A 27,717-nucleotide genomic window follows, 5' to 3' on the forward strand; every position below is an offset into this window, starting at 1 on the left:
CAAACGTGTCATTGAAAGAATGGTCGAGAGGATCGCCGAAACGGTGACTGACAAGATTGCTGAAAGGGTGATTCAAAGAACGGAGGAGAGGATGCAGCAGGCGTGCTGAGTAGAGATGTTGGCGGTGCTTTGGGGATGGTACTGCGGATATGTCTTTGCAGCATGAATACGCACGCGCAGCCAATGGCAGGTTACACTTGAGCTGAGAGAAAATGCTTTCCATCGCGACTTGATGCGCTTTCACGTGACGATGATATTCAGGAAATGATATGCAGTGGACGGGTGCATGTTTTTCATTCCACAAATCTCCTCTGCAGGTTCTCCAGAAAGCCGCCTCTTTGCTGTTGTGGCTGCTGCTGCGGCTTTGGCACACTCCCACTACGAGCGTGCTTCTGCTGACCACGCTCCTTGTTCCTCTCCTTCTCTCTATCAAGCTCTCTTTGCTTATCCTCTGCCAACTTGACAAGACCCTCCACGAACTTGGTCCTCGCCTTCTCTTCTGCTGTGCCTTTCCAGACCTGCGCTAGGTCTCTCAGAGCTTGTATGCGCACCTCTGCCTTCTCCATGCCACCGTCCGGATCGCCGGTGATAAGGTCCGCGATCTCGGTGCGCAGGGAGGCAGCGAATTCTTTGCCCTTCTGTTCGCGCGAGGCGCTGTCTGTGCCGGGTTCGGGGGCGGAGACGCTGATGAGGGAGGCTCCTAGGGAGACCTCAGAAGGTGGTATCGACCAGTGCATGGCTTCCCCAAAGACTTTGATGACAGTCTCCAGGCGCGAGCGGACTGTGGTGAGGGTGCGGAGGTCTGAGATGTACTCTGGGGTGGTTTCATCGGGCACCTCCAGTGCTGGCTGTGACGGTTGCTCATCTGGCGCATCTGCCTGTGTCGCAGCAGCGCTCTTAGCATCGTCATCGGCCGACTCCGTCTTTATCGTGATGCCGCCCGGTAGGAACTTCTGAACATCATTCTTTAGCCCATCTGTCAAGGTCTCGGTGAGCCCAATGGCCTCTCCCCGCAGCACCTCGACCTCGTACGCCAAGCGCCCGCCACTCCGCAGTATGTCATCAGTCAACTGTGTCAAGATCGCCGATAATCGCGTCGTATGCGCATTGAGCTGTGAAAGGAGATCTTGGGTCTGGGAGGAGAGGTCGGCTAACGAGGCGGCATTGCTCGATTTCGGCCTGGCAGCTAGCGAGAGCGAGGGGAGCGTGGCGTTGAGGTATTCGGCGGCATCGAAGCGCGATCCCAGAAACGGGGCAAGCGCAGGGTCGGAGACGTGGGTGGACTTGGGCGTCGTCTTTTGTTCCGACACAGCCATGGCGAGGGCGTGAGCAGGGCTGAGGAAGACTGGAGCGGCGGCGGCCGTTCCTGAATCAGTTAAGCCGAACGCTCGGGACCTTTAGATGCGGGAGAGGGAAACTAGGTAATTGTGGGGGAGGGGCCGGCATCTTCCACGTCCTGGGTGCGCCGCGTACGTCTTTGTGTTTGCTATTCACTTTCTCTTTGTTCGATATGGGATCTATGATATCAGTAGTAATTGCTGAAATGGATTGCATAGCTATCATCCCTGCGGTTGCCCGCCTGCAAGATGCGGGCTGGAGCTTGGACTGAGCCACACTACTCCGTCCCTACCCACTCTTCCCAGGCAACAGGGCCCGTCCTCCACCACCACCATGGACTGACTGCGTTTCACGGATTCTAGTCTGCCAAGAGCCTGTAAGGCAGGGTCGCCAGTCGCTGTTCTTCCTCTCGCTCTTCTGTTTCGTCTCTTTCTCCTCCTCGTCCGTCGTTAGCTGTTCGTGGGCGCGATTACCTAGTTTCCAAGGTTAAGCCGTCCAGCGTTTGCTACCTCACGCCGAATACGGCAGTTCGACGTCACTCGTGGGCCCTTACCTAGGCAGTTTCTGCCTAATCCACGATCTGGAGTGCTCAAAAGATTAAGGCCTCTCCACCAGACTTGCACTACGCCGCAGCCCACTCGCTCAACCACCGATCGCAATCCGCGCCAGCTTTCCACCTGCAAACAGCAACCTCCACTACAGTACGCAAACACTTCGCGACACCAGCAACACTTGTCAAACACGCGCGTCAAAATGCCGCGGCGGCAATTCCAAGCCGATCTGCAAAAGGCGGCAGAAGGACTTTCGATTGCGGGCATCTCAAATGTGCGCCCTGGTGGTGACGATGGCGAGTTCACCTTCATGTGCCTCGCAGACGGCCAGCAGCTAGAGATCTCAGCGCTTGTACCAGGTAAGCTACTTCCGGTATATACAAAACTCGCGACACTAGGGACGGCTACAATTCGTGTCGCACTTTACAAGATTGTCTCGAGGTAGAAGCATACATTGGCTCAAGAGGTCTATACTTGACAAGGTTTAAGTCCCTGTATGCAGACACAGGCGCCACGAATTCTAGTCGCCCTGGTAGTGAGGCCCCTACCACCTGGAACTCCCAGCCTGTCTGCATTACCTTGACGGAACATAGCTAACAGACTGTACAGAAGTATCCGATTACCCTACTGGCCATACCTGCATGATCTTCGGCGCCGATAACCTTTCTGCTGGCGTCGCTACTGCCCTCGACAGCATCGCTGACGCTACCTACGCAAAGACCGTTTCCCAGATTCTAGAGCTCGTCTCTACCCGGCTGGAGTCCACCGACCGGGATGGAGACCAGCAGATGCTCGACTCTCAGGAGTTTGAAGACTTCGACGATGAAGAGGACGAAGAAGACGAGTACTTTCCCGGTGACGACGACATGATGCCGAAACCGCGACTTGCCACCGACGGTGGTTCAATGTCGGGTGGAGGTTACACAGAAGCTACGTCTGCTTTCCGACAGCGTGTCCGAAATGACCTCTTGATTGCCAAGAGCGAGGGTTTCAAGGTTGGACATCTCGGAGGTTTGATGGATGGTCTAGGATGCTATGTCTCCCTGTCCATTCGCATTTCGAAACTCGGTATCTCAGAAGAGGCTATGCAAGCATGGCAGGTCGAGCCATCGGAATACCTTGTCGCGGTATTTCATTATCCGTCAGGCTACAAGAACATGGACGACCTGAGGTCCTACGATGCCCACCAAGCTCGACGGAACTTCGGCATCCGCATCGGTGTCTGTACCACGTACAAGCCGACCATGCAAGAGGCTATATCTGCCTTCACAGTCTTGAGCAAAGAGGAGGAGAAGCGACGGGAAGCGTCGCAACAAGGCGATTCTCAAAACGTCTCTTCTGAGCTACCTAAGGGGTTCCGGAATTCGTTCATCTCAAGGCCTTTGAACGAGCTGTTGGAACAGCGCTTTCACATGCTGCTAAAATACCGCTACGGCGGTATGCCATGGCATGGTGCCGAGTCATTCTACAACGATCAAGTGCTTCATGCATCACACTCGGATCACGATGCCTCGCACGACAGGTACTACGACGACGAACGTGCCGGCAATACATGGCCGAAGATTGTTACCGATGATCACATCACATCTTCACATGGTCAAGAGCACTCTCTACCTCTTGTAGGGATGCAATTCGTGCTACGGCATTTCGTCCGATGTACCGAGTTCTGCCTGATCTGTTTCAGTAGAATGCCTGATGACCTACAAGCTATCAAGCCCTATGTCTGTGACAATCCGCTGTGTTTGTACCAGTACATGTCGCTAGGCTTCGGTCCGAGTATCGAGCATGAGATCGTCTCACAACCCAAAGTCGTCGATCTCCTAATCAGCTTCTGCTACGCTAGTGCGCGCGCTAGTCGACTGAGGGACTTTCCAACCGGTCTCAGTTTGGCAGTTCCACCTCCAATAACGAATGAGAAGGATTACATACCTATCAGTACACACTATCGTTATGTCACCCAAGACCCCGCACAACATCCTCCGCAAGCCGACAGTACACCTCCAGTAGCTGCGTTGAGTGTGCGATACAATGCGGCCAATCTTGAGATGCTGTTTGAGAACGCGAGGGAAGCTTGTCCTGTATCAAAGGGCCAATGGATCGTTATGCGGACAGATGATGAGCCGACCAAAGCTCTGCATTGCCGCGTGATCGATGCGTCTCTGTATCCATCAGTCAAGGTTTCAAATCCTGTCATCCCGTCCATCGAGGGACCGACGGATGCATACGGCATGGCACAGCCAACTCCATCAAAACCGAAGGTGTCAGCCCCGCGGCCAGTCCCAGAGAACGAGTTCAAGTCCGCAAGCTTCTACATCTACAACACCAACTTCGACGATTTGGCCGATGTCGAGAAGCCGCGAGTCATTGCATCACTTCTCGATCTCCTGCCGCCTGTGCAAGAAATGAGGAAGTACCTTTTGCGGAAATCGCAGTCTTCTTTGAGCGCTTGGGTTGACCGTCTTTCCCCTGCCGTCCTTGGAATACTGCGCTGGGTCATCGCTTCGAATCGAGCTTGCATCCTGCAGGTTGATAACGAAGAGGATGCTTCGAACGGCCGCAAGTCGGAGGAGCGTCTGTATGGCATGGCGGGCTGGGCGCAGTTCCGGTTCGCAATGGGTGCTCCTGATAAGGAGCGAATGTTCATCCAGGCAGTACGAGACACTACTAACCGCCTCAGCCTCAAATTCCCAACTTTGTTCGCGTGGCATGGCAGTCCTATCCACAACTGGCACACCATCATCCGAGAGGGTCTTCACTTCAAGGAGACCGCTCACGGACGCGCTTTCGGAAATGGCGTTTACCATGCTCCTGATGTCAATACTAGCTTGGGCTATTCTTCGATGTCCTACGGCGCGGCTTGGTCAATGAGCGAGTTGAAGGTTCAACAGACCTTGGCTCTGAATGAGATTGTCAACGCTCCGCAGGAATATGTGAGCCAGACTCCGCATCTCGTCGTCGCTCAGCTTGATTGGATCCAGACCCGCTACCTCTTTATAAAGACACGCGCGGATAACGTAACAGCCATAGATCCGGGTAGCAAGCCACTTCTTTGTGTTGATCAGGATCCGCTCCGCACGCCTCGTGGTGTGACAGGCGACCTCGTTATTCCGATCCACGCTATTGCTGCTTCTCGGCGTCCCAAGGCGAAATCTACTGGAGTGAGTTGTGTCCCACATGTTACTGCGCACTTGCTGACAGACATACAGGGTCACAAGCGGCAGAAGGCTTCTGGGAAGACACAGTACGATCCCATCGAGATTGACGATGATGACGACGCCGCCAGTGTCGCAACCCTTGAAGAGGATCGCATCATCTTTGACGGTGAAGATGAGCACAAGTCTTTCCAAGGGACTGACCCTCTTCCCACGCCAAACTCAATCAGCGACAAGGGTAAGTCAAAGGTGGCGGCCTCGATAGCGTCGTTTTCGTCCAAGATCTTTGGCAAGTCATCATCCAGTGAACCTCTGACCGACTACGAGCCCGGAAAGCTTGACTACGATAAGCTTCCTAAACTTCAAGAACCTGCATGGGCGACAACTGCTGCTACCAGGCGCCTTATGAAGGACTTCAAGGACCTCGTCAAGATCCAGAACAAAGAACCGATGCATGAGCTAGGTTGGCACATTGATGAGGAGAAGACCGAGAACATCTACCAGTGGATCGTAGAATTGCACTCATTCGACCCCACTCTGCCACTTGCAAAAGACATGAAGTCAAAGAAAGTCAAGAGCGTCGTACTGGAGCTACGATTTGGCAAGGACTATCCCATGAGCCCACCATTCGTCCGTGTCATCCGACCTCGCTTCCTACCCTTCACCATGGGTGGAGGAGGTCACGTCACCGGTGGTGGTGCTATGTGCATGGAGCTTCTCACCAACGATGGCTGGAGCGCTGTCTCTTCCATCGAATCTATTCTTCTCCAAGTACGCATGGCCATCTCCAGTCTGGATCCCAAGCCTGCTCGTCTACAACAAGGCCCTCCTGGAGACTACGGTGTCATGGAAGCGGTTGACGCATACATACGTGCCTGTCAAACACATGGATGGACTGTTCCCGCTGGCTTCAAGGAGACGGCTTATGGTGGGGCGGAGAACGCGTCTGCCATGTACTAGGAGATGGGGCTAAGCGCATCTCTCCGTTGACCACCTCATGCTAGGGAGAACGGAACACCAACTCATAGCGGGTAACGGACAAAAGCGACCCAGAAGTCTACATCGCGTCAAGAACCCGCCAACGTTCGTTTTTGTTGCCAATGCAGACTGCATGAGTTTGGGCTTATTCCTTTCAATGGGGTTTGATTGTCGGACAATACATGTGGAGTTCACGCGACACGGCGCGATACACGATGCTATGTGATCGCAATGAATTGAGATTGGTTTCATGTTCTTTAGAGGAGTTTCGGTGCATAGCATGGATCATGGAGAACGGCATACGATACCTTATGTGTTTTCCTTTTCGCGGGTTCTACGCATAGTGGAAAAGTAGCAATCGAGCGCTTCATCACTGTTTCGTACAGATGTGATGTAATGTGATGCGATGTCCCGAAATGATCGGAAGGACGTATCTTTTAGGCTTGTCCTTACCATGCAGACTTGGAATTGTCCACTGTAGTTCATGTCAACATAAACATAAGCCCATGCCTGACAATCCCACCCAGAATAAACACTAGCGCCCAGTAGCATAGTTCGGAACTTATGGCTTTTGTGATGTTGGGTATCATTAACGTCAAAAAATATGGAAGACCACAAGTCTCTGCGACACTATATAGACTCGATCCAACTCCCCGCGAGCCAAACACTCGCACAACCCACCAAAGCCGCAGCCCCATACGCCTGCTTCGTCCACCCTTGCTCTTCATCCACCTTCCAAGCACCCTCTGTACGCGCTCTGTGTGGTACCTCTTCCGCACTCACGTTCCCCACACTCTGATCATGACTCTTCGCCAGCTTGACCGCGCTCCCCGCTTCACGTACCCACCCCGTCTCATTCCTCCCCTCAACCTCCACATTCTGCACATTCCCAAAGAAGTCCATAACCCTCCTCTCCCTCGCCGCCTGCTCGCCTCCCTCGAAGAGATCATACCGTATACCGGGGTGGCTGTGTATCTTCTCCTCGTCATAGCTATCAAACAAATCGCCCATGGTAAGTTTGGACGTCGGATCTTTGACCTGGTTTTCCAAAAACTCGAGGTTGTAGTATGTGTAGCGGTCGATGACGGCGACGCCGACGTCGTTGTCGGCGTGGTGGGAGTAGGAGGATTGGTCGATTTCGGAGGAGCCCGTGGCGAGGATGTTGGGGGTGTAGAATTTGGAGTACATGGTGTTGGCTTGGCAGGTGTCTATCATGAAGAGGATTTCGTGGTAGCTGAGATGATCATGTTAGTAGATGGCTTTGTGTGGTGGAGGGGAAGGAGGGGTGGATGTACCGCTTCTTCTCCCACATCTGTCCGAATGCATCGGCGAGGTCGAAAGCGCTAATCTCCTCTGCATCTTGGAACTTGAGGAACTCGTTTCCGCCATGCCCGGTCATGTACACGAGGATGTTACTCCGTTCGTCCGTCATTAACCTCTTGCTGCGTGGCATGTCCTCGCCCACTCTGTCTGTCATCAACCTAATGAAGTTCTCGACTGTGACTTCGTATCCTCGGTAGTCTACCTCAATATTGTCGCCGTAGAGATCCAGCGCTCGGTCGGCGTTGTTGTAGACGGTTCCGGGGAAGGCGTTGCGCGGGTTGCATGCCATGTCGTCAGGCAGCATGAGGATGATTTGCGAATCGGGGATCCCGAGACGCTTGACGGTGCGGTAGAGCGAGAGGACATTGGCGAGGTGGCGGTAGTTGAACCAGAAGCGTGATGTCGAGACGAGGACCGCCCAGTTGGATGTGTGTTCGCTGGCGACGAAGGGCGCTGCCAGTAGAGGCAGGAGGGCGGCGGAGAACTTCATCGTGAAACCAATGTCGTATGTAGATCGGCGGGCAGTTCAGAGCGTTCTTGACGTCGTATTGCGGACCCGCGACGCGCCCCTGTCCAGCAGTTCGCGATGCACGTTGGAGTGTTGGCGCAATCTGACAAATCGGAGATAAGCAATTCACTCCGCCAATAACAGCCGGCTGTCACGTGTGGATCCGCGCACGCTAGCAGATCGCCTTGCATCATCGCGTGCACATGCCCAAGCACGCCATACCCTGTCAAGACTTCGTTATCTTCCTATCAGGGCCTTCTGACCTCTTCCTTTTCTTCCCGAATGCGCCTTCCTCGTCTTCACGCTGGCTGAGTCGATTCAGCTCCAGGATATCTCGAGGATGGCTCCAGACCGGGGATCCGCATCGCTGGAAAACGAAAGAGCAGGGCTTGGTGAAGAGGTGGATGGTCATGCGCTCGGCCGCAGTACGACGGGTGCCCGCAGGTACCTGGCTGAGCAGGCAGATCAGCCGCAAAACTTCACGCTGAGGGGTGTTTTGGTGGGCTTGGCGATTGGTGTTGTGATATGTTTTTCCAACATGTACTTTGGGCTGCAGACGGGTTGGGTTTCTGGCATGGCGATGCCTTCTGCTCTGATCGGATTCGCCTACTTCAAGGTCGTTGCCAGGACGCTCAAGTTGCCGTTCACGCCGGTGGAGAATGTTTTGGTTCAATCAGTCGCTGGATCGGTTGGCACCATGCCTCTCGGATGCGGATTTGTTGGTGTGATTCCTGCGCTGAACTATCTGTTGACGCCTGAAGAGAACGGACCGCTGGACATCAGCTTGTGGAAACTGATCGTGTGGTCTGTTGGCATCTGCTTCTTCGGAGTAGTGTTTGCAGTGCCCTTGCGGAAAGAGATGATCATCAGAGAGAAGTTGAAGTTCCCTAGTGGTACTGCGACTGCTCTTCTAATCAGAGTGCTGCACGGAGATGAGAAATCGAAGACGATGATGGCCCGTGAAGGAGTCCAGGACGGGGACGATCGGTCCGGCGATGGAGAGACACAGGGCCTTTTGCAAGGTTCAAGCGCGCAGCGCGAAGAGCATGACCTCAGGCCATCCATGGACGACAGCATGAAGGACCCAGATCAAGAGCTCGGAGAAGACGGAGACTGGAGATCGAAGATTAGGCTGTTGCTGATCTCGTTCGGAGGATCCGCGCTATACACTGTCGTGTCGTACTTCCTCCCGCAGCTTCACGACATACCCGTATTCGGTCTTTCTTTGGCGCAGAACTGGCTCTGGACTTTGAATCCATCACCTGCATACGTCGGCCAGGGTATCATTATGGGTCCGGCTACGACACTACACATGCTTCTTGGGGCTATCATAGGCTGGGGCATCCTCTCGCCTCTCGCGAAGCACAAGGAGTGGGCTCCAGGGCCAGTGTCAGACTGGACGAATGGCTCAAAAGGATGGATTGTCTGGATCTCTCTCGCCATCATGTTAGCAGACTCCCTCGTCAGTTTGGGATGGCTTCTTCTACGCCCAGTCGTCACGATTGCCAGAGCTTACTATCCAACCGCGAAAGAGAACTTCCAGTCGCATACCTGGAAGGAGATCCTCACGCTCAACATCACGTCTAAGCCGCAATATACTCAGCTCAGCGATGGTACGTCCGTCAATCCATTGGAGGCGATCAAGCAGCACCTGGCTGAAGGCAACGAGCCTGACGCGCCGCCGGAGCACCTCGTCTCGAACCGCACCACCATCATCGGTCTTATCGCGTCACTAGTCCTTTGCGTTATCGCAGTCCACGTATCGTTTCCCAACCTCATCCCCTTCCGCCTTACGTTATTATCGCTGGTACTTGCGCTTCTCCTGTCCGTCATGGGTGTTCGCGCACTTGGCGAAACCGATCTCAACCCCGTCTCTGGTATCTCGAAGCTCACACAACTCGTCTTCGCGCTCGTCACTCCGACTACGGGCCCTGGCGCCAAGAACGCCGTCATCATTAACCTTGTTGCGGGCGCCATCTCTGAGTCCGCGGCGCTACAAGCAGGCGATCTGTTGCAGGATCTCAAGTGCGGCCATCTTCTCGGCGCTGCGCCGAATGCGCAATTCTGGGGTCAGATGATTGGGTCTGCAGTTGGCGCGGTACTATCTGCTGTCGTGTATAAGCTCTACACTAACGTATACACCATCCCTGGTGGCCTGTTCGAGGTGCCTACTGGATACGTATGGGTTTTCACTGCGCGGTTAGTGACAGGGAAGGGCTTACCACCCATGGTCAAGGAATGGGCTAGTGGGGCGGCTATCATCTTCGCCGTGGGTACGATGGTCAGAGTATGGGGTAACAACAGAAAGCAGAGGGGTCTAAGTGGGTGGTGGATTGACTTTGTGCCTGGTGGTATCGCTGTCGCTGTCGGTATGCTTGCCGCCCTTCTACTTCTCATATCCCATAAACTAACTCATCGCGTAGGCATGTATAACACGCCTTCTTTCACGTTGGCGCGTACGATTGGCGGCCTGCTCAGTCTATGGTGGCGGCGCTGGAAAGGTCGAAGCGAGACGCCGATCATTGTGCTCGCGAGTGGGTTAATTCTCGGCGAAGGACTGTTCAGTATCGTGAACTTGTTGCTGGCGAGTCTCAAGGTACCTCACTTGTAAGGCGCGTCTCAACCATATCAAATTAGCTGGTGCGTGACGTAGCCTGGTGTCTCTTAACAGACTCTGCATAGCGAAGTGAGTATGTTCCATTGTCATGTCCTCTTCAACGCTCTGTGTTTCGTGAGTCTCCATTGCTGGGGGCCGCGCATTTTGAAGCCTAGTGTCCTTCAACACATTCTGCATGGACAAGTGAGTATGCTACATCACCATGTCATCCTCAATTTCCTTTGTGTCCTAACTCTCCACTGCTGGGGGTTGCACTGACATCCTCCTCGCTCTGTTGTCTACTCACCTCCACCGCCTGGGACTAAGATGAGATACTCCCCGCTCTATCGGCATCTCTTGTCCGTCAATCCATAATGTAGCGACAGCCTCCTGGCTGGGGTTCGTGTTTGCCAGTGCGTCATATTCTCGTGGTTGCACTCACATCCCACAACACTGCGTTTGCTCTCACTTCGACCCATATCTCCCCACAACAAACTCACCCATGACTTGCGATATGTGTATATATTGTATTAAATTTAGCAACATTCCATCACAACACGACTCCGAATGGCCTAATAATCCCTGGATGTGTACCTTGGGTTGACCTTGGTAATACCGTCGATAACAGCCATTTCGGTGAGTGAGTTCGATCCTCATAGTCTACCGCAGTGTTGTGATTATTTATTTTTGCTCTTTTTTGCGCTCTTCAAGGTCTTTCACTCGCCTTCACTTAGACTGGCAAATTGCGTCATTTTTGCTCCTGCTTGTTTCAGTACTAGTGCGTGAATATACGTCGATTGTAGTTGCAGTGAGTGCGGAAAATTAGTGAGAACTGAAAGTGAATGAGAAGGTGAATATGGATTCTCTTCGCTCCTTCACTGAGCACTGAGCGTAGGCCCATATAAAACTTTCTTGTAGCCTTAATTCTGCTTCCTTTAGCCATCCACACACAATCAAGCTATCATCACTTTAAACCTTTTTTGTCTACACCATGTCTACTTTCTCCCAACTCACCCGCAAAGAGAAGCGCGATGTGATTCGCGGCGAGCCCTTCGACGGTGTGCAAGTCACCATGGCACCCAAGAGCATTCGCGACCTCGTCGACACCCTCGCGAGCATCCCCAACAACAAGTTGGCGACTACGCACCCCGCCTCCGAGTCCCTCGCGCTCATCGACGACAACTGGGGCATCGACATGACCTCCTTCCCCCCTCCTCCGCCTATGTACGGCGGCCGCACCTTCCGCCCCGCTGGCGACGCGGCGAGTTGGGACTTGCGCCTGCTGGCGACTCTGGCGGTTCTGTCGGAGTTTACGCAGGGCCAGGGCGACTACATGGGCGGCCAGATCAATTCGGCGGTAGAATTGAGGAACATTGACAAGAGGACGAAGAAGAATCTTGGTGTGGTGATTGCGGTGGATGTAGTGAGGGTGATTCGGGATCTGCTGCATCCTCTCAATGAAGATGTAAGTTTTCTTTGAAGCCATTTTGACGAATTGGAAACTATGCTAATCATGACCAGGAGTACAAGGAAGGCGCCCTTCCGGCAAGGAAGCGGAAGGCCGGCTTCAACGACCGCCGCCAGTCCGAGCGGAAGAACATGAAGGCCACCGAGCAGGCCGTAGACACCGACATGCCGGTTGGGGGTGAGGCGATGGAGAAGGTGGAGAAGAAGTTGAGGAAGACAAGGCTTCCTGAAAAGGTCGAGTCTGACTCCGAGGAGGAGATGTTGGCTCCTGGAGACCGCATGGAGTAGATAGTTGCGGCGGGGTGAGTCGTTGTCGTCGTCTCGCGTCCTGATGACGTTGGACTTCACGCTGTGAAAGGGCAGCCGGGCAGATACCAATACAGTACAGTACCACCATGAGTCGATTACCCAAGTCGAATGTCTACTTCTTGCGTGTCTGCAGCATCCCATTCATCCTTCCACACGTGTCCTATGGCTTTTCGATATGCTATCCCATCTTCCCACTCGATCCAGAGAACGTGATAGGCCAGGAACTGCCATTTGGATGCTGGTGTATGGATCTCCGAAGCGAAGTGATGCCAGTCTGGGTAACACTCCTGAGGACAGGTCCCTTGGAAGACATGTCCTTGGTCGAGGTTACGCAGCTTAGCATGTTCAGTGCATACAGGCCTACCCACGCTGATGCAGATAAGTTCGACATCATGTTGAGGTAACTGAAGAGCATTGATCGAGAAGTCGATATCTAAGATACCGATCATTTGACCTTCAGGACCTGTCAGAATTGGCGTCTCTTCTCTCAGGTCGTCGCGATCGTGCCTGGACAAGGAAGCAACAAGTCGCCGAGTCCTGAATTCTAGAATGGTAGAATGAACGAATCCAGATGTCAAGCTACGTACCTCATCTTCTCGAACTATGGGGTGCTTGTCGAGTACTTTGATAGGTAAGCGGTAGGAATAGTATTCGTTTTCCGCTAGGCTAATCAAGCCACGGGTTTCGTAATAGTGTAGGTCTTTGACGTGTTCCTTCCGCTCGTCGTGCGGTTCGATTACAAGTTTGGAAAATTGAATAAGGTGAGGATATTCAAGAGTGGTGCAGTGCAGTCTTCTTATCGCCAGCCGGCATGCCGCCTCGGCGGAATTCATGTTAACAGACCCAGACCAGCCCACCCACGACCAGGAAGGAAAAGTTTTCAAGATGTTGCCGTGAGAACCCGTTCGCCTTTGCTGGAGGTGTCCTTTATTATAGTGCCAAGTGTTTTGGCCATGATGCCAGCAAAGCATATTGGGGAGGAAGAGTTCTGGTATACCGAATATGAAACCGCTTTTCATAGCACGTCCTTGCACAGCCATAAACGCGTCGAACGCAGATAGAACATCTTCGGAATAGGTCAACTTCCGTTTGTTGTAGACTTCAACAGCATTACAGTATCCTCTAAAATTAGGATACGTATCCCAAGCCCCCCGTGACAGTTTTCTAGGAATCATGTACCGATACTGCTCACTTTCCGATCGCGTGAATTCTTCGCAAATCCAAGACACTGACTGATTGTGGAAAACGATCGTGCGGCGCGAAAATGTCCACTCTTGAAAAGTCCAGCCGCGGGTATGATACACTGTACGTTGTTCTCCACGTAAAGGCGTCAACACCTGGACGCGGCAGTTGGGACTAAGATGATAAACTTCAGAAGGTGGTTTCCTCGGGCGCTCTGTATTGATTCCAGGTATCCCATAGGCACTGTCTCCCCCCTCTGTGGCAGCTATAGTGACGTAAGCGTTGGAGTATATAGATGCCATGGAGGCCAACTGATGGGGCTTCGCGACTTCATCATCCTGTATGATAGAGAATCTGTCAACCCATAAGTAGCGAAGGCCTAGAGCGCGTGTCAAGGATATGCTGTCTGAAATGGTGTTGGGGAGCCGAGTGCGGTTACAAGGGAGATCGAGCGCATATTCCTGGCTCAAAGCTTCGGCATTGACTTTCATTGTCTGGAAAGGATCGACATCTGTCCCCCAAACGTAGCTCAAGGCCGCATATCGACCATCGCCATCTTGTTCGGATTGCTTCACGAGACAAAGTTTCTCAACGTCAATGAACCGTAAGTCTGTGGCATCCGGCATCTTAGTCGTTGAGTTCGTGAGTGTATGACATATGCCCGCGTGGTCCTTTTCGCATCTACTGATCCATCTCTTGATGCCATCGATGTCGATTTTCTGGTCGAAAGGGGAAAAGCCGGGCTTACTTGGAATTTTTTGGATCTCCACGTAGAAATGGAGGGGGTAAATTCTCTCGTCCTTGACTCTTTCGCCACGAACCCCCAAAGCCCAATGGTTATCGCGTTGAGAGTAGGAAACAGAGCCGGTCCATTCTCCTATATGATCCGCTTGTGTATTGAATTTGAACCTCTGCGCTATCTTCTGGCATGTAAAGCACCCAACGTTCTGCTGGACATCGCGATATTTCCACACGTACTCTCCAGGATCCGCTGTCTTCTTCTCTATCGCGTCCGCGACTGATTTGCAAAGTGTGCATTGCACCGTGTCTCGATGGCGAGGCAGATGAGATTGATCTTGTGTGCGTCCACGCTTATTAGATTTTCTTTGCAGAGAGCAAGGCCACAGCCACTGTAAACCGACGCGGGGTACGGACTCCTGTGACATACGGTCGACGCTGAGTTGTAAGAATATAAATCGCTAGGTGATGACTATAGATGCAACTCGAGTGAAAACCGGATGAGAGCTTGAGATTTTAATGAGTAGGATGAAGGTGGGTGCAGAAGTGGACGAGGCACCGGGGCAGTGCTCCAGGTCTGCTGCTACCACCTCATGCGCAGCCTCATGACATCATACACGCTTATGTGCATATTTCAGCCTTGGAAGTGTACCGATCAATGAAAGTGAAGGCGCATTCATGTGAGTGACTTGTCAAAAATGTATAGGGCATCAGGATAGAAGAACGAGGAAGGCGATCGATGGCCAGATAGCCCTGGAGGTGTGGTTAACAAACTTCGCGCTAACAGGGCATCGCGATCGCCCGACGCATCCACATTATGCACCCCAGATTCGTTCCACATTTCAAGTATCGGGAATAACGGGGCATCAGATCAACTCTGGTGTGCCCACAGCAATGCTACCCATCCAAACTTACACTCATTCGACCACCGATTAACCACACTTTCCCACAATCCCATGAAGATCCCCATCCCCCCAGCCCCATCCACGGAAATAAGCCACCAGCCTTGACAGACGTCATGCCTAGCGCGCAACAGTCACGACCCAAGCTTATGGCGCGGGCACCCTCCCCCTAATCCGGGAGATCTGGCTAGTAGAAATGAGGGGAAGTACGAGATCGGCTTCCAATGGCGTTGGCATCGCGATGGGGGATCATGCTGTGACGTCTTCTAGCATACGGGGTATACAGTGCCGAGGGCATGCGACGAGACATGCTTAAGCAGTCGTGGTCCGCTGAGTAGGCTGTTCGTGTGCGTCTGCTAGAACTCTTCTCACGTTGGTACTGGTGTTGAGGCTCAACAGGCTTTGAATTAGACTGTTTCTCTTCTTCGTTTAGTGTTGCTTTGACGTGTGTTCAGCATGACTTCACAAGGACCTATGGCCCCAGGGCCGTCTATTACACGGGATTGGGCAGACGACCGCTCCGATGATCGTCTACACAGTGTTACGTCTGGTACGAGCGCCACGCCTTTGACCCAAGCGCAAACACAGCATTCGGCGCATTCTACCAATTCTGAACTCTCGGCCCATCGAACGTCTTCGAGCGCTCAACGGAAGCGATCGGTACTTGGCTTGCATCCTCAAGCACCCATCGACGAAGAGCATGATCACGGCGCGGCCTCAGAGTTGCTATGGTCGCGTATAAGGACGGTGATGAGGGAGCCGTTTGCGGAGTTCTGGGGCACCGCTATCATGGTGATGTTCGGTGATGGAGCGGTTGCGCAGGTGTTACTTTCGACTGGACAGACGACGGCACCGGGTGGTAACGGGTTCGGACAATATCAGTCGATTAACTGGGGGTGAGTCGAGCGCTGAAGTGTTAGATGCTGGTAATGTATGCTGACTCGGAGAAGCTGGGGCCTGGGCGTCATGCTTGGTCTGTACGTCGCAGGCGACTCTGGTGCATACCTAAACCCGGCGATTACTCTCAGCAACTGCATCTTCCGTCAGTTGCCGTGGCGGCGGTTCCCGATGTACTTCGCTGCACAGATGCTTGGTGGTTTCGTCGGGTCCGGGATCGTATACGCGAACTACATCAGCTCCATCGACTGGTTCGAGGGCGGGAAGATGCGAACAGTGCCACCTGCCGAGAAAGCTACTGCAAACATCTTCTGCACCTATCCGCAGCCATTCCTTACCAATACGAACCAATTCTTCTCGGAGTTCATCGCAAGTACACTATTGATGTTCGTCATCTTCGCGTTGAAGGACCCGAGCAATAACGGAGTTCCGAAGGTATGGCTTATAGGCATCATTGAGGGATAGTACTGACTTTGCTATAGTCCGACAAATGGTTCCCACTTTGCCTGTTCTTCCTCATCTTCGGCTTGGGGTCTTGCTTCGGCTGGCAGACTGGTTATGCGATCAACATCGCTCGTGACTTCAGCCCAAGATTGATGTCGTATGCTGTTGGATATGGCCATGAGGTGTGGTCGGCTGGGGGCTACTACTTCTGGGTATGTCTTCTGATGGCGCTGATAGCTCTTTCTGACCATGTCTAGATCCCGATGGTGGCACCATTCCTTGGCTGCGCGTTTGGAGGCTTCCTCTACGACATCTTCATCTACACGGGTCCCAGTCCTATCAACTCGCCATGGCTCGGCTTGAAGCAGCTCACTCCGGGTAATGCGATGCGAGCGAGACGAGAGCACATAAGGAGAGAGAAAGAAGAAGGGATTGTGTAACAGTCCCTTCTTTGCATCCGACCATGAGGCGTGGCAAGGTAGATACTCAATAAACAGAAATGCAGGCTCTGCAAGCAGTCACAATCTGTTTGTCGATGTATTCTTTGTCCCTGAAGTATATGTAGAGGTGATTGCAGACTCATGGGAGTTGCATCTCATCTGAACACTAAGGGCGCAGACATTCGCGGGTATTGCTGAACGCGTGGAAAGAGCCTTCAGTGCTGCTTAGTCATTCACGCGTGTCGGTGTTGTCTGACGCCATTGTGCCCCGCTGATGCCCGCAAGCCGCTGTCAGGCGCCGCATACCAAACTTTGACTCACTCCCAACTACACACCACACATCGAAATACGCGCGCACCACGTCCATACACTTCGGGAACAAATACTATCTCGCATACCTCACAAAACAATGGCGAAAAAGGGCGCGGCCGGCGGCGATGGAGGGGGCTCGAAGAAGGCGCAAGGACAAGCCCGCAAGGCAGACGCCGCTGCCTCGAAGCAGGCTGCAAAGAACCAACAAGCTGAAAAGGCAGAGGCAGAGGAGTGGAACAAGGGCGCAAAGTCAAATGCAAAGGCGTATGTGCATCTTCGCCCCTACTTACGCAGTAGCTAACATAACATAGCGAGGCCGCAGCAGAAAAGGCCGCTGAAGCAGCCCGTAAGAAGGCTGAGAAGGAAGCCCTGCTCCGCGAAGAGGAGGCTTCCCTGCCCTCCAAGCCCAAGGGCAAGAACCCCAAAGCCGAAAAGAAGCCCCGCGGGGGCGGCATCGACTCAGCGCTCGGCTCCTTCGACGCGAAGCCTGGCGCGCTCAACGCCACCGGTATCGACAACGCCCTCGACGCTCTGGATATCACGGGCAACAGCCAGGACAAGGTGGACCGCCATCCCGAGAGGCGCTTCAAGGCTGCATACGCTGCGTTTGAGGAGCGAAGACTGGACGAGATGAAGGACGAGAAGGGTCTGCGACGACAGCAGAAGATCGACCAAATCCGCAAGGAGTTCGAGAAGCACCCCGAAAACCCGTTCAACCAAGTCAACGCATCGTACAACATGACCAGAGAGGAGATCGCCGCACTGCGCGAATCAGAGAAGGAAAAGAAGGAGAAGAGGCTTGTGGGGGTCAACTGAGTGGCTGTGTTACTTTCGCGTACTATTCATATATGGGGGCGTTCTGGGTAGACCTGGGACGATACGCCTCAGCGCATGATCGCAGACGGGCCGAGGCATGAGTTGGGGGGATTTTGATTAAACTCCGCCTCATGAACGAGCCATGGGTCCGTAAGCTGACTTTTATTATTCAACATTCTTTCCTGTTGCTTATGGTTGTGATGATCCCCGCGCTCTTAGCACTACGACGGCCCCGATCGCCCCTCATTCGTGCGGTTAGTGTACCTCTAGCTGATCATCCGTAGCGTAAGAGATGGTCGTGCAATCGGTCCTGGTGTTGGTCGTAAGAGCACTGCGACACACGACGATCTTTTCTTAGCAGCCAAACAATAGCAAAGTAGCAGCACGTCGGCACGGCCAGTGAACACAAGGGATTTGAGGAGGCCAAATAATGAAGGACAAGCCGCCCGGACGACCGTACAGTGGCGCCAAAATGGAGGCCCAAAAGCAGCGCAGCCGCCGACCTGAAACATGCGTGCTAGTTAGCCATTGGCCGACACCAAATCTGTTCCTGCGTTTCGAAACGCCCGCTTACCCAATCCCTGCTGCACCCGCGCGCTCCTTCCCCGACTGCCCTCACCGAAGAAATATGGGTCCACGCGAGTTCGATCTTAGATAAGCCCTACTCCCGGCATTCACCATGCGTGCTTTGCTCTCCTTCACATTCTGCAGCCTCGGCGCTATACAGTCCTTCTTTTCTTCCCTTTCTCTCTTCTGACTTTTAGTCGTTACCTTCTTTTGAACTCTACTCATTCGTTTCTCAACCAATATGAAGTACTTTACCACTACTGGAGCAGTGCTCCTCAGTGCCCTTACAGCAACCGCCGGCGGTATCAAGTTCGACCCCGAGGATGAAGGTGAGGATATTCGCAGCAACCGCGCTACAAAGCTAACCTTCAGAAGCGTCAATCCTCGCCGTCACTCGACAATACGCGTACGGACTGATGTCGATGTACCAGGGCAACGCCACAGGCACATCCATCGAGGGTGTCGGTGTCTGGCCCAAGCCCCACTACTGGTGGGAGGGTGGCGCCGCTTGGGGTGGCATGATCGAGTACAGCCAGTTCACCGGCGACGATTCACATGTCAAGACACTCCAACAGGCATTGACTGCCAACTACGGGCCCGACAACGACTTCATCCTATCTTACCGCAAAGGAGAGACTGGAAATGATGACCAGGCTTTCTGGGCGCTTGCCGTCATGAGCGCAGTCGAATACCAGTTCCCCGATCCCGCCGATGCGCCTGCGAGCTACCTCGAGGTCGTGACCAACGCTTTCGAGAACATTGTCGGACGCTGGGACGAGACAAGCTGTGGTGGAGGACTGAAGTGGCAGGTGTACCCTGAGAACAGCTACGGCTACAACTACAAGAACTCAATCTCCAACGGCTGCGCTTTCGCTCTCGGTGCGCGCCTTGCTCGCTACACTGGCGAGCAGAAGTACGCGGACTGGGCTGTCAAGATCTACGACTGGACAAAGAAGGTTGGACTTATCAGCGACCAGTACGAGGTGTTCGATGGCACAGACGACAAGACCAACTGCGCCACAGTCGCCGACAAGACCCAGTGGAGCTACAACAATGCCATGTATCTCCATGGATCGGCCTTCATGTACGACTACACCAACGGCGAGAGCACCTGGAAGGATCGCACGTCCGGCTTCCTTGATCACGCTGAACTGCTATTCTTCAGCCCCTACGAGAACGCCACAGACATCATGTACGAGTGGGCTTGCGAGACGGGTGAGTCTGGCCGACACTGCAACCTCGATCAGCAATCATTCAAGGCATACCTTTCTCGCTTCATTGCCAAGACTGCCATGGTCGCTCCCTTTACTAAGGACAAGATCGTGCCGTTGCTGAAGGCGTCTGCGGTCGGTGCTGCCAAGGCCTGCTCTGGAGGCACTGACGGCGTCACATGCGGCAGCAAGTGGTACACTGGAAGCTGGGACGGCACCTCTGGCGTCGGCCAGCAGCTGTCAGCCTTGGAGGTCACCCAGGCACTCTTGATGATCGAAAAGGGTACCCTGCCTGCAAAGGGCAACGGCGCGCCGAAGCCATCAAGCAGCCCTTCCCCGAAGCCTAGCTCTACGCCAGCGCCATCACCTGCTCCTGCGACAAGTGACGCCGCTTCTTCAGCCACCTCTGTGTCTAGCCAAGTCCCAGCTGCCAGCGAAGCTACTCCCTCATCAAGCGTCACCAGCGAGACCCCTGCACCCAGCAAGGCCCCATCCACCGAGGCGCCTTCGAACGACAACCACAACATCGTTCCCAAGTTCCCGGAGGCTGATGAAGCTCCTGTTTCCACACAGGTTGTCTCTTCGGTCGTTGTCGTAACAAGCACGTCGGTCTCAAGCTCCCAGCCCTCGGCTTCAGGCAAGCCTGCTAGTCAGTCCAGCGGAGGCTCATCCAGCAGTTGCGCCCGCAGCGTAACTCGGACTGTGACTCTCGCTCGCTCCTCCGCGACAACCAGCTGCACGCCCAGCGTGACCGAGACTGTCTACGTACCGGCAGCATCGGCGACCACGGGCCTTGTCGTAGACTCTTCGCCAGCTCCGGTTGTACCTCCTGTTACTACCACGTTGATGTCGGCGCCCGCTGCTAATACCAGCTTGCCCAACCCGACATCTCCAGAGCAGTTCCTCGGCGCTGGCTCTGCCCTCACCGTCAGCACCTCTGTTGTCACCGTTTTGGTGGCAGCGATGGCCTTTGCTATGGTGTAAGCCTTAATCTGCACATCACATCTTGTCTTCATCTTCTTTACTGTACATATATACCCTTCTTGCTTTATAGACCACCATATTCCCGGGCCGCTTGACGGCACCCTCTGATAGATTGGAATGTATAATGGTCCTTTCATCTGACTATCCGCGTGTGTAATTGTGATTTTGACTCAATCATCAACGTGTGATTCCAAGCTAAAAATGTAGGTAAACTTCTGCCAGATACCTTCATCGGTGTGGCGCATCCCCAGCTGTGACATTTGGTGGAGCGGGCTCAGCTGGCTCCTACCCCACTAGAAAAGGGCCGCCAACAATTAATGTGCGATGACATAGCAACCATCCCACTTCCCCGGCCCTATCTGCAACCCTCCACATATCCGAGCTCAACAACGAAAATAGCGCTGCGGATATGCGCTGCTGAAAGCTTGATTTCCTCACCAGAGCCAGCGCTCGTCGGGTATCGGCTATCCAGGTCCGCGCAGACTCGGAACTTCCATTTACTGTGGCCTGATGTTCTTCTTCTGCACGCGACCTACGTAGAGAAAGTGCTAGAACGTGAAGGTGCGTGACAACATGTCTGAGTCTGCGCTCTGATGCTAACGAGGGACATTACTGTAGCTTCCAACGCAGCTTCATTGCCAGCGACCCTGTTCCGCCTTGCGCGCATCTCGTGTCTCGTCACCCCTCGTTTTCTGTCGCATTCGCCATCGCGTCCGCGGACGGATACGCACCACCAGCCATAGGAGGCTACACCAACCTCGCCCTCCTGGCGGCGCATACCATATTCTTTACATCCGCCGGCAGCATAATCGTGGTTTAGGTAGCCGCCATGGCGACCCAGAAGAGAGATGCGAAGGGCAAGAAGCTTGCCGTCATGAACAAATACGTGTACGATGCCTTCTTGTGGACGTTCTCGATCCTGGTGGAGCTCTTCTTCCGAGAAGTGCATCCTAGGAGTAGTTGGAAGGTGCCAAAGGAAGGCCCCGTTATCTTCGTGTGCGCACCGCACGCGAACCAGGTAGGACATGTTGCGACGCTACTCTTGCAGGATGTATGCTGACAGATGGCAGTTTGTCGACCCTCTCATGTTGATGAGAGTCGTAAAGAAAGAATCCGACCGCCGAATCCAATTCCTAATCGCCGATAAATCGATGAAGCGCAAGTTCGTAGGCGCAATGGCGGGCTTGACAGGTGTCGTGCCTGTAGGAAGAGCCATGGACATGACGAAGCCTGCAGAGGGCAAGATCTACCTCCCCGATCCCATCAACGACCCGACGCTTGTTCGAGGTGTGGGCACAAACTTTGAAGATAAGAAATTCCAGGTCGGCGGCTCCCTCGTACTGCCTAAAGTGGACAACAAGGCGGCGACGGCTGAGATACTCGAGATCAAGGGCCCAGAAGAGATCAGGCTGAAGCGTGGCTTCAAGGGAGGTGTTGCCATGCAGCAGATGACTGGGCGAAACGACATGACCAAGGACGGCACATTCGTGGACGGAGCCAATGCGAAGAAGGGTATCGCTGATGGTTACGAGGGAACTCCCTTCCAGGTTGCGCCCAAGCTCGATCAGACAGAAGTTTACGACGCGGTGCATGCGGTTCTCCACCACGGAGGAAGCATCGGTATTTTCCCTGAGGGCGGTAGTCACGACAGAACTGATCTTCTTCCTCTGAAAGGTAAGTTACCCCATAGCTCAAGTATTCAATACACTAACATCTCCCAGCTGGTGTTGCTATCATGGCGCTTGGTACAGTGCAAACGAAGCCAGACTGCAATCTCAACATCATTCCCGTCGGCATGAACTACTTCCACGCCCACAAATTCCGATCAAGGGCCGTCATCGAGTTCGGCACGCCCATCCACGTCCCACCTGAGCTAGCCCAGAAGTTCGATGGCCCTGGCAGACGTGAGGCCATCGGCGAGATGCTGGAAACCATTCGTCAGGGTCTTATCTCCGTCACGGTCACAACACCAGACTACGATACACTCATGGTATGTGCAATACACACCCATACTATTTCTCATTGCTGACCCTTCTAGGTCATCCAAGCTGTGCGCCGCCTCTACAACTCCAAAGGCACGAAGCTCCCTCTTCCCAGGATCGTGGAGCTTAATCGCCGCCTCGTCCAGGGTTACGAACGCTACAAAGACGACCCTCGCATCGTCGAACTCAAGAAGGAAGTCACCACCTACAACGGCAAGCTTAAGGCGCTCGGTCTCCGGGATCATCAGGTGCAATACGCCAAGATGCATCCTATTACGGCATTTGGGCTTTTCTTCTACCGTCTCGGAAAGCTGCTCTTCCTGAGCATGCTCGTCCTTCCCGGAACTCTGCTCTTCAGCTTGGTCTTCATTGTTACTAAGGTTGTCTCGATCAAGAAGGCCAGAGAGGCACTCGCTGCATCAAACGTCAAGGTTCAAGCCAGAGATGTCATGGCTACGTGGAAGCTTCTCGTTGCCATGGCCGCCGCCCCAACAGCTTACGCCTGGTATGTTTGCTTGGGACTCTACTGGTACTCCTACAACCAATGCAACGGATATCTTCCCGCTGGCATTCAGAAGCGCTGGCTCATCATCCCCCAACTCGTCGTCTACGTCACCCTCACATACGGCGCTCTCCGATTCGGCGAAGTCGCCATGGACATCCTCAAGTCACTCGGTCCCCTTTGGAAGATGATGAACCCCTTCTCCAACAACGAACTCGTCAAACTACAAGAGCGACGCGAGAACCTCGCCCAGCGTGTGAACGACATCATCAACGAACTCGGTCCGGAGATGTACGAGGACTTCCACTCCAAACGCATCGTCGAGGATCCTTTCATCAAGCAAGAGCGTCCCAACACACCACCGCAGAAGTCGGACGAAGACGCGGAAAGAGAAGCAGGCCAGGACATCGAAACCTACGACTACCCCGCGTCACCCGGCTCCATCAACGAGATACCGCGCAACGAATCGTTCCACGACCTTGCCAACCAAGACTTCTTCTCTAGTCGACCGCAGACGCCGAAGAAGAGCCGTAGTAGGAATAGTAGCAGTGCGAACCTCGGAGGCTTCCAGCTCAAGCCTTTCAGCACTATTGATGGCAACCTAGATGAGGTGAAGAGGAGGCTGACAGATGGTGTCAAGCAAAGGACGCGGAAAAGAAGGAGTAGCGGAGAAGGAAGCTGGGACGACGTCGAAGATGGCGAGGGCCTGACAATGGGAGGAAGGAAAGAGCGCTCGTATACCAAGTAGTTTTTGGTCGTGATGGTAGTTTGGATGAGCGGTGTGTCGGTTTTGTTTGTGCGTTAGTACTAAAGATACCACTTTCCTTTCTTCCCAGCGGTCGAAATTGGATATGTTATGCATGAATACGATTTGCTTGCTATGCTTACTTGTAATGCTATGCTGTGTTGTGGTTGTGGTTGTGCTATGCTAAGTACTCTTGTAATATCATCGCTTGTACATCGTTCGCCCTGCCTACAAATATGCCTGAATCAATAGAAAGAAGTTACGGATATCCCCATCCAAAAATGCCAAATCATGCAAAAGCGCTGTGCCCAGATCAAACCTTTCCTCCTGCAAAAGTGGTATCTTGCCTTTCCTTTCTTACCAAATCCAAATCATCGCCTTCCTCTGTCCAAACCAGTACGTGACGCAAAGAAATCTCTCGACAGACGATACAGTGCGTATCGACCCATCTACCCAACAACAGCCTTCTGACTCAGTTTCTCCAAAAACCCACTGAGGTCCTCCTTCTTAATCTCAATCACACACGCCTCGAAACTATCCATTCTTACTCGGGCTCCCGTCTCCCTGACAACCTCTTGGAACGCATTGCCGAAGCGATTCCTGCCGGAGCCCCTCTCCTCATCCTCATCTTCACTATCCTCAGAGTCGTTATACGAGGAATCGGATTCTTCGGCTTCGGACTCCGATTCATCAGCAACCTCGTCTTCTTCAAGGCCCGCAGCAAGATTCCGCGCAACACGTGCTTTGCGACGTGATTCCCTTGCTTCAGCCTTTTGCGCCTGACGTGCCTCTTTGGCCTTAAGTTTAGCTTCTCGTTTCTGAAGACGGGATTTAGCAGATTCAGTTGCGCCGCCGCCGCCGAGACCGACAACGACATAAAGACCGCGAGAGTCGTCGAGACCGGCCATGACGAGCTCACTGCCTTTGTTCTTGCCTTTTGTGCCATTGAGTTCGACGATGGCTTCGGCGATCCAGAGGGCGAGTTTGGTGAGGGCGCCTGGATGGGTAAAGAGTTGGACGTCGGGGCCTTCTTTTACGACGGCCATGCGGAAGGCGCGCAGGTGGCGGATCTGTTTCTTTTCAATTAGGGCGGTTCCTGTGCGGAGGATCGCGCGGTGGAGGTGTTGGGCTGTGCTGATGTGCTCGACTAGGCGGTCGATGTCGCCGAGGGCGTCGTAAGCGGTCCAGAAGCGGCTGGTGATGTGTTCTTGAGCGAGGTCTTGTTGTTCTTGCGTGGAGGAGGGCATCTCGGTGTGGTCGTTGGCTCCGACGAAGTTGGAGCTGTCGAGGGCGGACTGGTTCAGGTTCTTTGCGTCGCCGACTTCGAGGATGGCGCCTAGGATTACGCCGGCGTCGATGGCGGAGAGACATGCTTTCCAGCCCCAGCAGCGCACGAAACCCCATCCGTCTTTGGGGTCGCCTGTACCTGACTTTGGTGGTACGAGGCCATCGAGACCGTATTGTGGAGCGAATTTCAGAAGGCGTTCTCGGAGACCACGCTTCAGCTCCATATCCATGTGTGTATATCTTTGCTTGCACTCAGTGAGTGACACACCCATCTTGGCAAGGAGTTTGGCAAGTCGCTTCTGCCCCGCATCGCTCCAGATGTGTAGTTTGGCAGAGAGGTAGGGCGAGTGCAGCATGCTTTCGTAAAGAGACCAATGCCTGAGGAGAAGGAAACGCGGCTCGGGAGAGAGGCGGATTGACTTGTCGGTTGCTGAGAGGGCGCTTGTGGGGATGACACCCCACACTTCACCCATCGTTGCATTGCGGGACACACTCGAAGCGTCCGTGACAGGATTCAGTCGCCGTACTTCGTCTCGTAGGACAGAGCGTATGTTCTCTCCTCGGTTGCCATTCCATCCTGCTGAGCCACCTTGTGCTGATAGTGGGTTTAGACCAACACCGCTTCCTGTCCGCCCGTATAGTTCCAGACTGCTGACGCCGACGATGGCATTCCATAGCAGGTCGTTGTCTTCGCGGCCAAGTTCTGACGCTAGGTTGTATACGAGAGAAGAGACGGGGTCTGAGTAGGAAGTGCCGAGTCCGTAGTATTTATCGAGTGTAGATGCGTACTTGTTCCGCTTCTTGATCAGCTGCCTTCGTAGGCTCTTCAGAGACTTCTCTTTGGGTGCGGCTACTGATGGGGATGCGGAGCGGCTGCGGGAGTCTGAACGAGAAAAGTCGGAGGAGCCGCCTAGTTGTTGCGCTGCTAGCAGGCCTCTTCGCCTTCTCGGTTCGGGTGACGATGGTATTGAGCCTCCCTGGGTAATGTTAGCATGGCCTCCGTCTGAACATCGACTATACATACCGAATTACTCCTCCGTCTTTGTGCTGGCCGTTCATCGTCTGTCATGTCATCCTCAGAGTCGTCTTCCTCGCCCCACGACTTCCGCTTCTTCGGTGCTTGTCCAGACGGCGGCTCCTCATCATCCTGGTCGTCCGAGTCGTCGCTGATGTCGTCTTCTTCCCCCACCTCTGGCATCTCCTCAAGCCCAGCGTATGCTTCACGCTCTGCCTGTAGTTCTTCGTCGATGTCACCGTCGTCAAAGACTATAATTCCACCCCTTGACGACTGGTATGACTGCGTGATCTTGCCCTTGTCCACCCCCGCTTGTCTCCGCACAAACTCTCCCGTTGCGGGGTCCTGACTTATGGGGGCGGCAAAAACGTTCGTCAGATTCCACGGCCGTCTCGCGTCCAAAAGCCAGACCTCGACATCGCCAGTGCCACCCTCGCCATCCTCATCCACGTCCAGGCCTAGTATCTCTTCCATGTCCACCATGCCTCCGACGCCCAGACATATTACGACGCCTCCACTTCCACCGTCCGTTGTCCGCATCGGCCGTACCAGCTCTTCTGCCGCCCGTGATAGGTCTCCATATCCGGCTATCGGTTGGATCTTGTGTTGTATGTAGTCGCGCTTCAATAACGCGGTGAGGATTCGGCAGGCACAAAGCGCGTCTGGTTCGAGGGCGACGAGGAGTAAAACAGGCGGTGCGGCGGCATGTGTGCGTTTTATGAGGTTCTGGTATAGGTGGGCTATGAGGTTTCGCGGAAGGTACATGGCGGCGGCGGTAGAGTGGTTTGCCCTGCGTGCGGGTGTCGAGAAAACGCGCTGCGAGACGCGTCGAGAGGATTTGAGAGGGGCTGGTGGGGCGGCGTGAAGCTTATGGTATGCTCTGCATTTGCGGGGCGAAGAATAGAAGACGTGATTAAAATAAAGAGTATGACAGAAGGGCAATTGGCATGCGTGGGTGCGGGTGCTTGCACAGCTCGTAGGCGTGTGGTATCGAGGATGGGCGAGACGCGTTCGGCGCTAGCCGCGGAAATGGCTTCGCTCGGACGCGCCTCTGACGTGAACATTCACCCTCATCTCGATTCCGATCGCGTCTCATCTCCTATAAATTGTCAGCGTCAAAGGAGAAGAGCTTGTCCCATTTCGCTTTCGTTCCTCTGTCCTAGCAGTAAAGAAGCTGTGTGAGTGCATCTCACTCTTCCAGAACTTTACTTGTGAACAGACACACATGTTGTTGTCATCATCACACCTGCACAGCAACACAGCGTTCATATAGAGTATGTACTCTCACACATTCGTCGGGGTTACAGTTCAGATTAGAAACAGGACTACTGAGAAGCTTCGTAGAAACAGCTCGCGTGTTGCAAGAGTACACCCGTGCCGCTCCAGTACATTCGCCATTCCAGATTCAGTCCATCAAAAGAACATACTGTTCAACTGCCATAACCCGGATCTCATAGCGGTCGTCGACTCT

At 53.8% G+C, this 27,717-nt stretch overlaps 10 protein-coding genes across 10 annotated transcripts; 7 read left to right on the forward strand and 3 right to left on the reverse strand.

The window, feature by feature from the left end:
* Nucleotides 1–293: 293 nt before the first annotated feature.
* Nucleotides 294–1,316, reverse strand: J4E86_006155 (uncharacterized protein; the record flags this gene model as incomplete). The annotated part of the gene is made up of 1 exon (XM_051446686.1): nucleotides 294–1,316. The coding sequence occupies one exon, from the start codon at nucleotides 1,314–1,316 to the stop codon at nucleotides 294–296; it is 1,023 nt and encodes a 340-aa protein (XP_051302261.1).
* Nucleotides 1,317–2,091: 775 nt separating this feature from the next.
* On the forward strand, nucleotides 2,092–6,001 carry J4E86_006156 (uncharacterized protein; the record flags this gene model as incomplete). The annotated part of the gene is made up of 3 exons (XM_051446687.1): nucleotides 2,092–2,248; nucleotides 2,499–5,047; nucleotides 5,096–6,001. The coding sequence occupies 3 exons, from the start codon at nucleotides 2,092–2,094 to the stop codon at nucleotides 5,999–6,001; spliced, it is 3,612 nt and encodes a 1,203-aa protein (XP_051302262.1).
* Nucleotides 6,002–6,649: 648 nt separating this feature from the next.
* Nucleotides 6,650–7,832, reverse strand: GPI8 (glycosylphosphatidylinositol anchor biosynthesis; the record flags this gene model as incomplete). The annotated part of the gene is made up of 2 exons (XM_051446688.1): nucleotides 6,650–7,253; nucleotides 7,315–7,832. 2 exons carry the CDS (start codon nucleotides 7,830–7,832, stop codon nucleotides 6,650–6,652), a joined length of 1,122 nt encoding a protein of 373 aa, XP_051302263.1.
* Nucleotides 7,833–8,388: 556 nt separating this feature from the next.
* On the forward strand, nucleotides 8,389–10,461 carry J4E86_006158 (uncharacterized protein; the record flags this gene model as incomplete). Its single annotated transcript, XM_051446689.1, has 2 exons — nucleotides 8,389–10,219; nucleotides 10,274–10,461. 2 exons carry the CDS (start codon nucleotides 8,389–8,391, stop codon nucleotides 10,459–10,461), a joined length of 2,019 nt encoding a protein of 672 aa, XP_051302264.1.
* A 976-nt stretch (nucleotides 10,462–11,437) lies between these two features.
* J4E86_006159 (uncharacterized protein) lies at nucleotides 11,438–12,201 on the forward strand (the record flags this gene model as incomplete). The annotated part of the gene is made up of 2 exons (XM_051446690.1): nucleotides 11,438–11,911; nucleotides 11,968–12,201. The coding sequence occupies 2 exons, from the start codon at nucleotides 11,438–11,440 to the stop codon at nucleotides 12,199–12,201; spliced, it is 708 nt and encodes a 235-aa protein (XP_051302265.1).
* A 3,317-nt stretch (nucleotides 12,202–15,518) lies between these two features.
* J4E86_006160 (uncharacterized protein) lies at nucleotides 15,519–16,825 on the forward strand (the record flags this gene model as incomplete). Its single annotated transcript, XM_051446691.1, has 4 exons — nucleotides 15,519–15,940; nucleotides 15,995–16,376; nucleotides 16,424–16,597; nucleotides 16,643–16,825. 4 exons carry the CDS (start codon nucleotides 15,519–15,521, stop codon nucleotides 16,823–16,825), a joined length of 1,161 nt encoding a protein of 386 aa, XP_051302266.1.
* A 409-nt stretch (nucleotides 16,826–17,234) lies between these two features.
* On the forward strand, nucleotides 17,235–17,953 carry J4E86_006161 (uncharacterized protein; the record flags this gene model as incomplete). Its single annotated transcript, XM_051446692.1, has 2 exons — nucleotides 17,235–17,401; nucleotides 17,449–17,953. 2 exons carry the CDS (start codon nucleotides 17,235–17,237, stop codon nucleotides 17,951–17,953), a joined length of 672 nt encoding a protein of 223 aa, XP_051302267.1.
* Nucleotides 17,954–18,761: 808 nt separating this feature from the next.
* J4E86_006162 (uncharacterized protein) lies at nucleotides 18,762–20,715 on the forward strand (the record flags this gene model as incomplete). The annotated part of the gene is made up of 2 exons (XM_051446693.1): nucleotides 18,762–18,849; nucleotides 18,896–20,715. The coding sequence occupies 2 exons, from the start codon at nucleotides 18,762–18,764 to the stop codon at nucleotides 20,713–20,715; spliced, it is 1,908 nt and encodes a 635-aa protein (XP_051302268.1).
* An 829-nt stretch (nucleotides 20,716–21,544) lies between these two features.
* Nucleotides 21,545–23,947, forward strand: J4E86_006163 (uncharacterized protein; the record flags this gene model as incomplete). Its single annotated transcript, XM_051446694.1, has 4 exons — nucleotides 21,545–21,733; nucleotides 21,786–22,389; nucleotides 22,437–22,705; nucleotides 22,754–23,947. 4 exons carry the CDS (start codon nucleotides 21,545–21,547, stop codon nucleotides 23,945–23,947), a joined length of 2,256 nt encoding a protein of 751 aa, XP_051302269.1.
* Nucleotides 23,948–24,393: 446 nt separating this feature from the next.
* On the reverse strand, nucleotides 24,394–27,011 carry J4E86_006164 (uncharacterized protein; the record flags this gene model as incomplete). Its single annotated transcript, XM_051446695.1, has 2 exons — nucleotides 24,394–26,208; nucleotides 26,256–27,011. 2 exons carry the CDS (start codon nucleotides 27,009–27,011, stop codon nucleotides 24,394–24,396), a joined length of 2,571 nt encoding a protein of 856 aa, XP_051302270.1.
* Between the last annotated feature and the right edge of the window lie 706 nt (nucleotides 27,012–27,717).

Source organism: Alternaria arbusti, assembly GCF_024043155.1.
Source record: "Alternaria arbusti strain BMP 1465 chromosome Unknown scaffold_7, whole genome shotgun sequence".
NCBI classification, from domain to species: Eukaryota; Fungi; Ascomycota; class Dothideomycetes; order Pleosporales; family Pleosporaceae; genus Alternaria; species Alternaria arbusti.